The sequence below is a fragment of the Aegilops tauschii genome, chromosome 7, assembly GCF_002575655.3.
Source record: "Aegilops tauschii subsp. strangulata cultivar AL8/78 chromosome 7, Aet v6.0, whole genome shotgun sequence".
Taxonomy (NCBI): Eukaryota; Viridiplantae; Streptophyta; class Magnoliopsida; order Poales; family Poaceae; genus Aegilops; species Aegilops tauschii.
The window spans coordinates 16,472,165-16,486,202 of NC_053041.3; the positions used below are offsets into that span (position 1 = coordinate 16,472,165).

A 14,038-nucleotide genomic window follows, 5' to 3' on the forward strand; every position below is an offset into this window, starting at 1 on the left:
CCTAGTCATACATGTTTTCTAGTATTGTGTTACTTTTGGATCTACCATCCTCTCCCTTGATTTTCTGTATTGAGAATCAATTATCATATGAAACGTTCAAGATGGAGTTATGTGGAGATGTAAACCGTGTATGAATGTGGTATGATGGGCTTTCTTGCATGTGGACGTTGAGATGGGGTGAAATATATAGGGGAGGGTGTGTGCTATTTAGACATGTTAAGGTAGGTGAGGAAATTAACAAGATGCCCTAGGTAGAGGTGACGGTCTGGACTTGCGGTCAATGTAAGGAACATCCAATTCTGTTACAATTCGCACAAGACTAAGTGATGATGTTTAGATGTTTTACCTAGCATGTGCAACGCCCAGTTTTCCATTCCATCGATAAAAGCAAAACATGTTATACAATGGGGTCTAAGGTTAATAGCTGCGATGCAGAATCACGTTTAGGCAGGAGGACAGCGGGTAGTAGTAGGAGGGGGAGAACAAGGATGCATACATTTCAAACCAAAATTCAAGAAACTGGATGAATTTTATGCAAAAAGCGGAGTGAGGCATTGGGCCCACCTCACGATCGTATCTTTACCGGCCGTCTCCCCGGTCCAACTCCTATACATGGTGTAGTCTCTCGTTTATCTTTAAAAAATGAGTTAATTGAACTGGTGGTGTTAGAACTTGATGCAAACTGTCACTTTGATCCTAGCAGTTGTGACATACATCAAACTGATGCAATAATTTGGCTCAAGCGTTATACGGTGCAAATCTTGGTTGTGTACACCCGAACCGTTGATTAGTCATGCCGGCATGGCGTGGGGTTCACTATCAGTGACTCAAACGTGATTTGCATGCCCAAGCCAAGTTATTGCACCAGTTTAATGTATGTCACAAGTTCTAGCATTAAAGTGACCGTTTATGTCAGGTTCTAGCATCACCGGTGTAATTGACTCTTAAAAAATACTAAGTACAAATTAGACAAACATGTCGCGCGCACCAATAGATAATGATTCCACAATGAAAAATTCCTTCGTAACTGCCTAGCTTCCGTTAGAGAGTAGAGCCTTCGACACATGTAAGGCCTTCCATATTGTGCCAAGGAAAATGACAGATTTTTTTAAGCTATCCTTGATAATCCATTAGTTTTTTCAATTTTGAAGGTAAATACTGAATATTTGTGGAAATATCTTTTTTCCATCTCTAGTCGTAAGGAGTCTAGTCGCACTTATTCTAGTAAATTCTCACTGCAGCTTCGTAAATAATTTCTTACACATTTTCTGGTACGACAATAAATGAAAGTAAGAATTCTCTGGTTAACAACTCGTACTTATTGCTCATCTCATTCATTAGAACTACAATTATAATCATCTAGGTCGCCAATTTTTGCTGTTGACTGTGCGGTGGTAGGCCAGCGGGGTAAACCAGCATGACCTGCCCAATCATTCTCGTCATGTCTATATCTATATCTATACCTACTAATAAAGCAAGGTGCGTTTCGTCAATTTTTTCATCCGTTCACCGCTGGAAAAAAAATTCTATCCGAGGTGGTACTAAATTCTTATGCGTCTGTCTGCTAGAAAAAGAAGTTTTTCCAGAATTTCGTACGTGGGCTGCATGTTGTAGCCCAACGAAGCCAGCCCACTTATTTTTCTGCCCACGTAGCTGGAAAAATTCTATTTTCCGCATAAGGTGACCAATAATAGGCTGGCCCATTTTTATTGCTTTCAATGTGTTACTTCTATTTTTATTCACCTTCCCCTTCTTTTTTTTCCTTCCAAGTTTATTTTTCTTATAAAATTTATTTCAAAAATTTAAAATTCCAAAAAAAATCAGAATAAAAAAATTCTAAAATGTTCAGAATTCCAATATTTTGTTGCTATTTTGTAAAATCAAGAAATTTATTGTTTCTAACTTTTTTTGGAATTTCTAAAAATAGAATGGAATTTTAGAAAATGCTCCAAATTCGAAAAAAAATCTTGGTTTAGTAAAATTTTAAAAATTCAAAATAATGTTCGCGTATAAAAGATACAAATTTTAAAAAAGTTAAGAATTTGCAAAACATGTTCCTGTTTTTTAAAATGTTCAAAAAATCAAATAAAGTCCGTATTTTTATAAAAAAATTGGTGTTTTCAAAAAATGTTTGGGAATTTAAAAAGATGTTCTTTTTCAAATTTTGTTCGTGATTTTCTGAAAGTGTACATAATTTTCAAAAACATGTTTAAGATTTAAAAAATAATACATGTTTCCTACAATATTCAGATATTTCATACCTTTTAATCTGCTCGGTTGAAAGGAAAAAGTAGCTTCAATAATTCATGGGTCTTCTCTGGCGTACGATGACGTAAAAAAACTCTTAAATGCCCTCGTTCAATGGATGGAAAATAGCGGATTGGTTACTTCACACCCGGCGAAACCGAGAAACTGAATGTTTCTTTTTCACGTGCACACATGGTTTCACTTGCACATATAATTCTCACTAACGTTAAATGCATATATTTCCCGTTGCAATGCACGGGCATATGTGCTAGTCATGTATAACAAGGATAAAGATGTGGAAGGCCCTCTTGTTTGATACTCCCTCCGTTCCTAAATATAAGTATTTTTAGACATTTTAAATGGACTACAACATAAGGATGTACGTAGACATATTTTAGAGTGTAGATTCACTCATTTTGCTCTACATGTAGTCACTTATTGGAATCTCTAGAAAAACTTATATTTGGGAACGGAGGGAGTAAGACGCATGCATGTATGGAAAAAGCCCTACTGTAGCAAAATGATAGTTCTCGCTACATGCTGAAGATATAAATACTGTATTGTTTCTTTCCCTATGCCTCCTAGTCATACATGTTCTCCGATGTTTTTGTGCATTGAAACGTGTTTATTATATGAACCATTCAAGAAAGTTATGTGAAAAGTGTAAAGCTGAGATGTCGAGCTTTCCTGCATGTGCACGCAAAGACTGGATGAAATATATATAGGAGGGGAAGTGCTGTTTAGACAAGTGAAGTTAGCTAGGGGAATTAAGAAGATGCAGTAGACAGAGGTGGTGGCGTGGTTTCCGTACGAAACAGATGCAGATTTGATCCCCAAAAAATATCAGTTTTTATGGGGTCTGAGTTTGAGTTATGACGATGTCTTTTCTTTTGCGGATGAGAGTTATGATGTCTACCATTGTGCTAAACAAAAATGACTGGGGTTGAGGTTAGCGGGCGGCATGGGGCGCTTCCCCTAGCTCCGGTGGTGAGTCGAGGCTAGCAAAAAGCCTAGCTCTTCCACAGCCGCCCTGTCGATTCCATTACAACAGCCGGACCTCCGGCGAATCTTCGATTCGAAGTGGCAGCCTAAATCGAATCGGCGGCTGCAGGGGACGACCATCGCTACTTTGGCAAGGCAGGCGGCTGGGGACAGGCGGGCGGAGTCGCGCTGGGATCTGAGGTGGGCGGGCGGGCAGTGGCAACGGCGGTGATTTTGGGCAGAACTGCCGACAGCGGAGTTGGGTAGCCGTCGGGCAGGCAGAAGCAAACTAAAGGCAGTTGGGCAGTTGGCACGTGGCCGCCGTTTTTACATCTCTTGCAGGTGGAGATGCTAATTTACATCTTCAGGTGTTGTATTTTTCCTCTTCGGGAGCTGGAAAGAAAATATCTGATTTAAATCCTGAATCGTCAGCAGTGAGATGGACGGGTTGATTTACTACTTTTTTACTTCAAGTGTCACATATATCTATAGCTAAAATACGCCTTGATCTGACTTTGTATGAAGTGTCATATATAAATTTTCAGGCCCAATAATGCACAGACTCTATCATGATCCCACTTGCTACAGTCTTATCCCTTTACAATACTACATCGACTCTAGCTATCTTATTGCTTACGACATCCATGTGTTCAAGTAAAGTAACCCGGCACCTAATGAAAAATCGTGCTACCTCACGATCTAAACCTTCCTATCGGTGCAACGGTTAATATAAAAATGGCATTGTATACTAGTACTCGTGATATACTCCTACTATTATCAAAGCTGATCAACTTGGCCATTAAATGCAAGCCACGAGTTAATTAAGATGCAACAACAAGGCCGCATGTGATTACTCACAGTGGGAGTAACATAGATAATAACATCACACATATCTAGATAAAATAGATGATGTTGCAAGCAATAAATGAAGAAAGAGAAGAGAGTGATAACATAGCTAGTTACTAGTAGTATGAGTAACATCACACATATCAAGATAAGATGAGTCTATAGCTTAATAAATGAAGTGTTGCATGTTACCACATGTATGTTACTCCCCACTATAGAGATAGTAACATAGACTAGTAACATATGCATGTTACTAGTCTATGTTACTACCCATTGTGGCTAGTCTCAGGTCTGAGTCAAGATCACACGTCGTTGACATTAATTGTAACTTGCAGAAGTGACTGGCCATGTCAAGAAAAATAAGAGCTCGGCAAGTGCACTAATTGGGTGACCTGGAGGGCCTTCAGACTGGAGGATAGTGAGTTGTGTCTTCGACATGTTTGAGTTAATTGCAAAAGGTGAACAAGCTGGGTTTGCATAAACCATCAGTCTATGAATTATTATTTTTTTGAATTATTTGAATTGCTTACCACATGTGTCACGTGGTACCATCAGTCTATGAATTCATGGCAGAAAGCACTGGTTCGCATTTTATTATTTAAAAAAACACTAATATGCGACTTAGGCAGTGTTGATCACATTTATGACAGGTGGCCCCACTCATCAAAAGCTGACTTAGGCAAACAAAAACACCATGTCGACGTGTTTCACTAATCTACTCTTTTTTCTTCTATCTCTCTTTGTCTCCTGTCTGGGTCTAAGAAAAACTCTGTCATGCTGGCGCTCTTCCGCCACTCAGGCCGCAGGTGAGCATGGGTTGTCCGGGGTACCGGCTTAAACGCCCCAAAAAAATCATGTTTGTGGAACCCACGGGGATTTCTTTTTTACAAAAAGATTAGATCTATTATAAAGATTCATCAGAAGTATAAAACACCTCAAACATAATCTATATAGTACATCTTTCACCGTCCGCCATAGTACGTTTTATAAAAAGCCCTCCGGTGTTTTTTAAATAAAGCACGTTTTGGTATTAAGCCCCTCTCCTTTCTCTCTATCTGTTGGGCTTCGGCCCAATTTCTGTATTCACTGTCACACGCACTTGGGCGCTGGTTAGTATTCTGCGTTCAGCTGCATTAGGCCAAGTTCACTCTGTTTTCAGCCTTTTAGGCCCCTGGTCTTTGTTATTTACAGATAATATGTTCAAATGATCATGCTATGATTTTGCAACCACGCTGTTAGTCCCTCCGGTTAACTAATATTAAAAAATTAGTGCATAATCTTAATTAACCTAATTAACTGCTATGGAATATTAAATGTTTTCTCCCTCATTTAAATTGGCTATATATGTTAAATAAAGTACTCCCTCCGTCTGATAATATAAGACATTTTTTACACTAGTGTAGTGTCAAAAAATATCCTACAACATGGGACGGAGGGAGTATGTTAGAAGGGTCTGTAGTGCACCTTTTTTTACAGACTAATTAAGGAGTAGCGAATATATATATATATATATATATATATATATATATATATATATATATATATATATATATATATATATATATATATATATATATGTGTGTGTGTGTGTGTGTGTGTGTGTGTGTGTGTGTTTTACTACATTTGAATTGGCTAGATATGTTAAATAAAATATGTTAGGAGGGTCTACATTGCACCTTTTTTTCTTCATACGAACGAGTAGCGAAAAATATTTGTGCTTTTTGGGATTGGAACTCATGACCCCAAAGGCCCTAACCAGCTAAAAAATAGGTTCATTATTTAATTAAAAAGTCCCACCTCAACTCTTTGCACGAGAATGCATCAATTTATATAATTTTAAAATTATGCGGAAATCGTGAAGCCACTTCAAGAATCAAGGAACAGAGGGAGCGAAGGAATTAAATGGATTTGGGCTAACATGGTTGATTTGCTCTAAATAAATAAAATTGTTGCATTTACATGGATGGTTGCGTCAATATAAATTAAGCGGGTTTGTAAGTAAGACCAGATTTCAGGATTGTTACCGTGAGGGGGAGACCCTATAATTAATGGATTAATCCTTTTGGAGTCCACCGATCTTGCGTTAATAATTTATTTTTTAATACTTTCGTGAGATAACCACAACAAAGGAGGGAGTAGATTTCAACCTCAGCATGTATATCCCTGCTGCCATATGGTGGCATCGTTCGGATGTTGTCGTGTCGCATTGATATATGTTTTGGTGGACAATGTCAATTACTTCTGTCGTTGCACCACACGGGCATATGTGCTAGTAAAAATTACATCGAGATAATTGGAACGGAACGAGCATTGCCACCGCCAGAACGAGTTGCCGACGCGCCGCTACCGCCGCTACAGTGGTAACACACGCTCATAATCATCATGGGAATGGCCGGTAACGCCAGGCTTCAATGTGTAGTGGCGCGCTTCACGTAACACCTCCATTGATGACTCTAGTCGTTGGCCTTTTGTGCAACCCGAGTGATGATAGACTGAGTGATGGATCACAATTTGATGCGTAAACCGAGTGATCGTTATCCGACTGATGGCATGTCGCGTCCTTTGTTAAACCTGTGTATTAAAAATGAGCGCACTTGTAGCATCTTTCCAAAACTGCATAATTTGCCTCATTCTAGTAAACAGTTACTAATTAGTTCAAAATTACATTTCACGTTTTTTTGAGAAAGATGGGTTTCAATGCAAGGTTGAAGCGTTCCTACTCTCTCGTGAGGGAGCCGCGTGGTTTATATTCATTGTGGGTAGAAACAACCTCTGTCGTGGCTTTGACCGATCGCTAGGATTCATTTGTTACAATGATCGCTAGGATTCATTTGTTACAATGATCGCTAGGATTACCAGATAGATACGGGAGAGAGAAGGAAATAGAGTTTGTTGAGATTACAATAGAAGTTTATCTCTAAGTCTAACACCACTCTTTAAGCTCAACTATCCTATATTAAGATTCTTCTTGAATTCCTCAAATGGCTTGGCCGGCAAAGAAACCAGACATCAGATCACGTGCACCGGCACGGCTTGGCGTTGCAAATCTGAATCACCAGGGAGAATGGATGGAATGGAGGGAGGGAGGGAGAGACGAGGCAGTCTGCTTGCTGCTTGCACTCTTCATTTTCCTCATTTTGAGTCGTGCATGCAGTAGCATAAATCGACCATAAAAACACGACAATATGGAGCTTCTCTGTGAAATGAAATGAGATGAATAGGGGAACCAACCAGAGTGCGGAGTTTCTGCTCCCGAGCTCATCTGCACCCCTGCTTAGAAAAAAAATCAAAACAAAAAGTAGAAAAATTCAAAAGATTCCAAAAAAAATTTGGGTGGTAGATAATTTGATGCGTGAGGTCCGGTCCAAATTGCAACTCATTTGGACATCCGAGCAGCTCTCGGCAAAAAAGACAATTTCAGGGTCTGTAAAAAAGTTTACTGTTTACGCACTGTTCTGCTCCGATTTGTCTTTTTTGCCGAGAGCTGCTCATATGTCCAAATGAGTTGATATTTGAATCGGACCTCACGCATCAAATTATCTACCACACAAAAAAAATTAGATTTTTTTGAATTTTTCTACTATTTGTTTTGATTTTTTTTCTGAGCGGGAGCAGATGAGCCTGGGCACCGAGTTGGATTTCTCAACCAACAACAGTAATATTCTGAAACCCAGGACGCAACGCAAGCATATACTCCCTCCGTTTCTAAATATTTGTCTTTTTAGATATTTCAAATGTATGTTGACACATTTTAGAGTGTAGATTCACTCATTTTGCTCCGTATGTAGTCACTTGTTGAAATCTCTAGAAAAACAAATATTTAGGAACAGAGGGAGTACTACAACTCACAATTCTTCCATGCTATACATATCATTAGAAATGGTCATAACTAGAACAAAATAAATAAATGAATAAACTGCATGCTGGCAACATCAAATGAAATAATCCTCCTCTTCTTTACATACACACACGCACAATCCTCTTAGCTTAGCAGCTTGACCCCTTGTTGGTTTAGCTTGTGCTTCTTCATTCCTCCTCAACTGCATCTGCCCATGCAGCTCTCTCTACCACCTCTCCTGCGCTGGCTCGCCATGAATTTTCTTATGATGCAACTGGCTGCGCCCGCAACTGCAATATTCCATTCAAACACACTACACCCCCACGGATCATCATAACAATAATGTGATATGAAGAAGAAAAAACCCAGTTTGGCATTCTAACAAGCCAGTACTGTACCAAAGAGGAGCTACATACATGTCCAGCTTTTGCAAAAATAATGTTGTATTAAAGACAAGAGCTAATAATATTTAACAAACCTTGGTTTTTGGTTCCTCGTGCAAAAATGACCAAGGTTCTGATTTCCATAGCAACCTGAGATTTGTCCAGTGCTTGTAGTGAGATGAGAGCATCACATCAATGGAAAAGGACATGACCACCAAGTAATATTCGTATTCTTTCTTTTTTGCAGGGAAGTACCAACCATATTCAAGAAAATGAAGAATTATTTAGGGTGCTCCCAGGTCCCAATTAATATGACAGTAATTTGTCTTATCAGACAGCGTGGTGAAACAATGAAATACTTTGCATGCTATCTGACGGATCACAGCCAAAGATGCAAGGCGCTTTGAAATAAGCCCTTTTTCAAGATGCCATACAAAAACGTCACACAAATGAAGTCGTCATGACAGGTGGAGCCTCCAACCTACATGAGAGGCAGTAGCAAAAAAACATCCTAGGTCTTTGAGACTTGTCTATTTTCTAGTAATTCTGGTGTAGTTCAGTTAGAATCTGGCTAGCGTGTACTGCTTCACCTTTACTTACACTTTCTGTAGCAACATGCATGTTGGCACCACTATGCCATCACGTATTCTTTCACAAGAACAAAAATATAGCAACCACCCTGAGCCAAAGGCTAATATAGCTTCCAAAAAAATGGAGCATACGTGGCAAGTTCACTTCCTAGTCTACAACAACTATAGTTAGATGTCATTGTTGAACTAAATGCATTTGAAAGCAATATACTAACAGAAACACAAACAAATAAGAGAGAGCAGTTGCATGACGGCTACGAGCACAGAGCATCACACTATATTTAGTTACAGGAGAAGTAAACATATTGCTGCAGTATAATATATACATGTATGCTTTGCACAGGTGTAATGTAACGGCTTTGCACAGGTGTAATGTAACGGAACAAGAAACAAGAAGCATAATTGATCACCTCAGGATGCCTGCAGCCATGCGCAATCCCATGAGTGTTGTCAAACTAGCCCAAACTCCGGCCAGGCCAAACACACGTGGAGCATATAACAAGACCAACGATGATATCACCCCAACCACAATCTGTGAAATCCAAACAAAATCAAGAAATCGATGACCAATAGGAAGAAAGAACATCTATATATGAAGCTGATCGGAACTGGTCCCCATACTGTAGCTTGAGCGACATAGTTAAAATCTGAGATGCCATAATGGAGACCATCAAAGATGAATGCCAAGGCATTAACTGGTTGACTGGCACAGACAAACTGAAGCAAAAGTTTTTTTTTTCAGAATAAGGCTAGATATGGTGTGCCGTGTACGTAACAATTAAGTGGTAAAGTAGGAAGGCATACCAATGCACAGGAGCTCACAGCCGCTAGGATCTGAGGGTCATTGGTAAATAGCTTTGCTATGCTGCCAAATGAGATATACAGGCCAACTGCCAAAGCTAACCCGCTAGCTAGTCCTATCTGCAATGGACAATAATTAGTGTTTTCTATCAACAGAAGAGACAGCAATTGCATCTCCAAGAATATAAATGGGCCAACTGTATCCATGCAAATAAATTGCAGAGGAGAAGCATGTATCACCTGCAGAGCAAACATCGCAACCTTATGGACTCTTGTGTAGTCCAGTATTGCATAAGAGCTTGCAATCAGAGCCTAAGAAATGCAAGCAAAGTTAGCCTGCACTTATGGAACAGATAAATCATGACAAGTTTAATAGTTCAAATTATGATGATGCATTTACTAGTATGTCGTGTAAGGTTCTGTATAATTTTTGATACAGAACGATAGCTGCAAAAGGAAGCTGATCTAACAGTAGGGATGATTTCTATAACTGAAAATACATACCTGGGCAGAAACTGCTAAAGCGTCTGCAAGCAGAGATACAGCAAGCCATACTTGCAAACAAATCTGATGAGCAGCCATAGCTGTTGGGCCTTGTCGAGCAGCCATTGATGTACCAATGGTCATAGTTAACAGAATTGAGAGGGTTCTTCCCAATAGCATGCCACCTAACAATTTCAAGAAAACAGAGATTGTAAAATTAATCTACAGGTGAACAGAGAAACAAAGGGAAGAAAAAGAAAACAGAGAAAAGTAACACATGTGCATTAGTGCAAGCAAAGATCGGATGCAATCTCTAAATAATATCGGCGTAACAAGGACAAAAAGATCTATGATTGCCCATTGCTCAGCGGTTAGATAATGTATCATGAGAAGATACAGTATGAGAGGTTTATCAATAACAAGTTAGCCTTCTTATCTGACAAACATACCAGATCAGTGGCTATATCTTCTTTCCTTTGAATTGTCAGCAGTATTGTGTGCCATTAGCTACTTGTGTAGAATGATTTCTGTTATTGCCTGCTCATGTACATATCATATGTCGGGGCATGGGATGTGGACTTCAGGTATCCAAAAACAATTAAGTGTTTTTGAAATGCTCAAGTGTACATTCCAACATGAATGCACTTTGACTAGAGCTGGGCCCAACTAAATGAAAAACGAAGCCATAAACAGAAATTTCGGGAGGACAAACTTCTATAGAAGGACCCAAATAGCCTGCAGGTTTTGCCTAAGAAAAACTCAGAATTCACTGAAAAAAATTCAGATTGCTGTAAACTGCACTCTGAATGTACAACATCCATACTCTGAAGGCCAACAGAAACATATCTGAAGAACTTTTTCAGTAGCCTACACCATGAGTCCACAACTGACCAATGAACAAGTAGGATCATAGATTCACCAGATTTTAAATATCCACCGAACTCTAACTGGTCCATCTTTGGAGGAAGCAGAACAGCTCTTTTACTTAGAGACCACATAAGCAAAATGGCAATAATGTACCTACATCGTAAACCATATAACAAGTGAGATTCCCAACAGCTCTAACTGCTCCATCCTATGTTTGTTCCCAACAGTATTGATACTAAATCTGACATGCATAATCATATAACTAATAAACTACATGTCACAATATCAGTAGGTCTACTAACAGCCAATAATATCATAGTAAGTTGCATGTTTAACAGCAAGTGTTATTTCCTTTGATTATTTCAGCAACATATAGGAACCAAACTGGGAGAGGCATTTGATGGTATATCTCGAATTGGCTTCCATAATTCTCTTGAACTCAGATTACACCGTGCTAATAGAAAACTTACTGGGATGCGATTGTAGAAATTGCGGCTCCTGTTATACCAAGCTTAAAACCATATATAAGTAGAGGAAGAAGGACCACAGCTGAAAGATTCCCCAAACCTACAGGTGTTTTAAACAATCAGTAAGTCCGCAAGAAAGAAGACTTTTTACATCAGATAACTGTATGGAATGCTTCCAATTCAAACGAGACTTGCTTACAAACAGCATTAATGTGCAAATGCGTGAATGATAAACTATTCATGGGCTTTGGCATTGGAAAGTGGAACATAAACACAAAAACGGCAGTACTTGTGTGTTACTGCAAAATATTTGACAGTAATATAAGAGGAAAATATCATCAACTTAGGGGGACACCGCCATTATCTGCATCAAAAGGTAGCTTTTGCACTCACAACTGGTGAGAACTCAATGCCAATAATAAGAAAACGATGAGGTAGCTATTACCTATAAAAAGTACGGGAGTCTTGGTATCCTTGAATCCGCGAAAGATACCCTGTACTGCTAACATAATCACATTTGCAGGTGCTCCTAAGGCTCTCAGCGAAAGAAAGAGCCGCGCAGAAGCATACATCGGAGAGACCTGTGCAAGAACTAAACTTAGGCTTTCTGCCAATAGGCACAAGTGGATGAAATGCACTATTCTGAATCCAGTTAAGGATCCATAATGCGCAAAAAAAAAGAGGGAAGGAAAAGACAGTACTCCATAAAAAGAGAAACTCAAAGATGACAAGAGGCAATCATCATCATGGTATAAACATACATACAGGTGAGACGCCCATTAGTTTAAGAAACAATCCTGATCCGAGGAACAATGCCAATGCTTCAATTGTACCAATAGCAGCAGCTAAAACCAAAGCAGAAGACACAGATGGCATCTCCAGTTTGCCTGCAACGGAAGCAGAGAATTTAAGGTCCATTGTCTGAACAAGCAGAGTTGCACAGTAACTTAAATATGTATTCATCAATCAGATGATCGTTCTGTTACCTGAAGTATAATGCTTGCTAGCATTCTTGGAAATATCCTCGGCCACAAATGAGGTTGCTATCCTCAACAAGGGGATGTTGAAAATCTTGGATAGGATGTTGAAAATAGCGACACCAATACCAGCAGACGCTAGCTCCAGAGCCCCTTCAGAACAGAATGCCAAGATTGAGACAGAGAATAACCAACAACTTGCTCTAATGCAGCAGGGATGTCTACAGGATACATTAACAATGTAGGCAGTAACATTCGTACAGCTTCCCATATGAGCTAATACCAATCTGAATGTTGTAGTATTTCACTGTAGACTGTAGTAGAACAGCCTTATGGTGATAAATAAAGGTTTTAGCACTTTACTGTTAAACTGACATGATATTGCGATGTGCAACTGTAGATTCCATCTTTAAAAGAATATGTTGTCCAAGTAACCATGCAGGGTAACATATGTTAATCTGCAATGCCAGGCCAGCACATAGACAAGTTGAAGCAATTGAGTAGAAGGCACTGCGTGGGGCTCACAACGACATACTAGTACACAACCGTAACGTTGGAACATGAGTGACATTGATGATGGAGTATATCGCGGTGTGGTTACAGTTTCTGCCACAATGTTTTACTCAGAAGTGAACACAAGACCGAATCTCCAACGAGAAGAGTTACTGATAAATAAAGGATGGGACCAGAGATGAACAAACTTAGGAAATGAAGTCGGCGAGGATATAGCAGCAGAAAGGGAAAGGAGGTGCATGCCAACCTAATTTGCCGATATACGCGGTCTCCATGAGTTGCGCCATGGGGTCAATGGCCTGGCCTAAGACTGCAGGCAGGGCTAGAAGAATGAGCTCAATGCTAACAGTCCCAGGATAAAGGCTGCCGCTGCTGCGTATTTGTGCGATTGTTGTTGTTATGTTACATAGACGATAAGACAGAAACATACATTGCTTATGATGCAGAAAGAAAATGTAAAGATTTATAACGTAGCGAAGTAGAGAAACTGGACAGTGGGCTGCAACTAACTAACTAGAGTAGATGATGATGATATTCAGTTAGTTAGCTAGTTCCTTTGAGCATAATATAACAATTAATCAATAAGTTAACTTGCAACATAAAATTGGGTCCAAGGTAGGTAGGTAAGCATCTACTCCTACTAAGTAGTAAGTATGTTAGAGCATCTCTAGTGGCTTGTCTAAATTTGATAGTCTATATCTACATATACACAATGGTGTAAAAAGATTCTCGTTTGGACAACCTAAGTTTTCCAGCGGACTGTCTATATACATGATGTCTATATTCTCTCTCATATATTTTAATAGTATCCTATAGCAGCTATATTTTCTAAAAATGTTATGTTGGTCATTTCTGAGTTGTTCTCATTTATTTTTTTCATCTGCAAGACATACAAAGGAGAAAATAGACCAGCCGCGAAATGATTTTAGGTTCAGCACTAGCAACACCCTATATAATTTACGAGAAATAAACAATAGCAACAGGTTCAGCCCTGATGAGGCGGCGGTCCAGGCGCAACAGCCTCCGTGACCAGCGCCGGCGCGGC

The 14,038-nt window shown here is 39.4% G+C and overlaps 1 protein-coding gene across 1 annotated transcript; it reads right to left on the reverse strand.

Moving 5' to 3' along the window:
* Positions 1-7,866: 7,866 nt before the first annotated feature.
* Positions 7,867-13,872, reverse strand: LOC109732501 (protein DETOXIFICATION 45, chloroplastic). Its single transcript, XM_073503336.1, has 13 exons — positions 13,241-13,872; positions 12,490-12,633; positions 12,269-12,390; positions 11,949-12,084; positions 11,507-11,603; positions 11,089-11,189; positions 10,191-10,354; positions 9,927-9,998; positions 9,690-9,806; positions 9,507-9,602; positions 9,296-9,417; positions 8,391-8,445; positions 7,867-8,202 (listed from the first exon to the last, which is right to left on the reverse strand). Exons 1-13 carry the CDS (start codon positions 13,419-13,421, stop codon positions 8,176-8,178), a joined length of 1,434 nt encoding a protein of 477 aa, XP_073359437.1. The 5' UTR covers positions 13,422-13,872; the 3' UTR covers positions 7,867-8,175.
* Between the last annotated feature and the right edge of the window lie 166 nt (positions 13,873-14,038).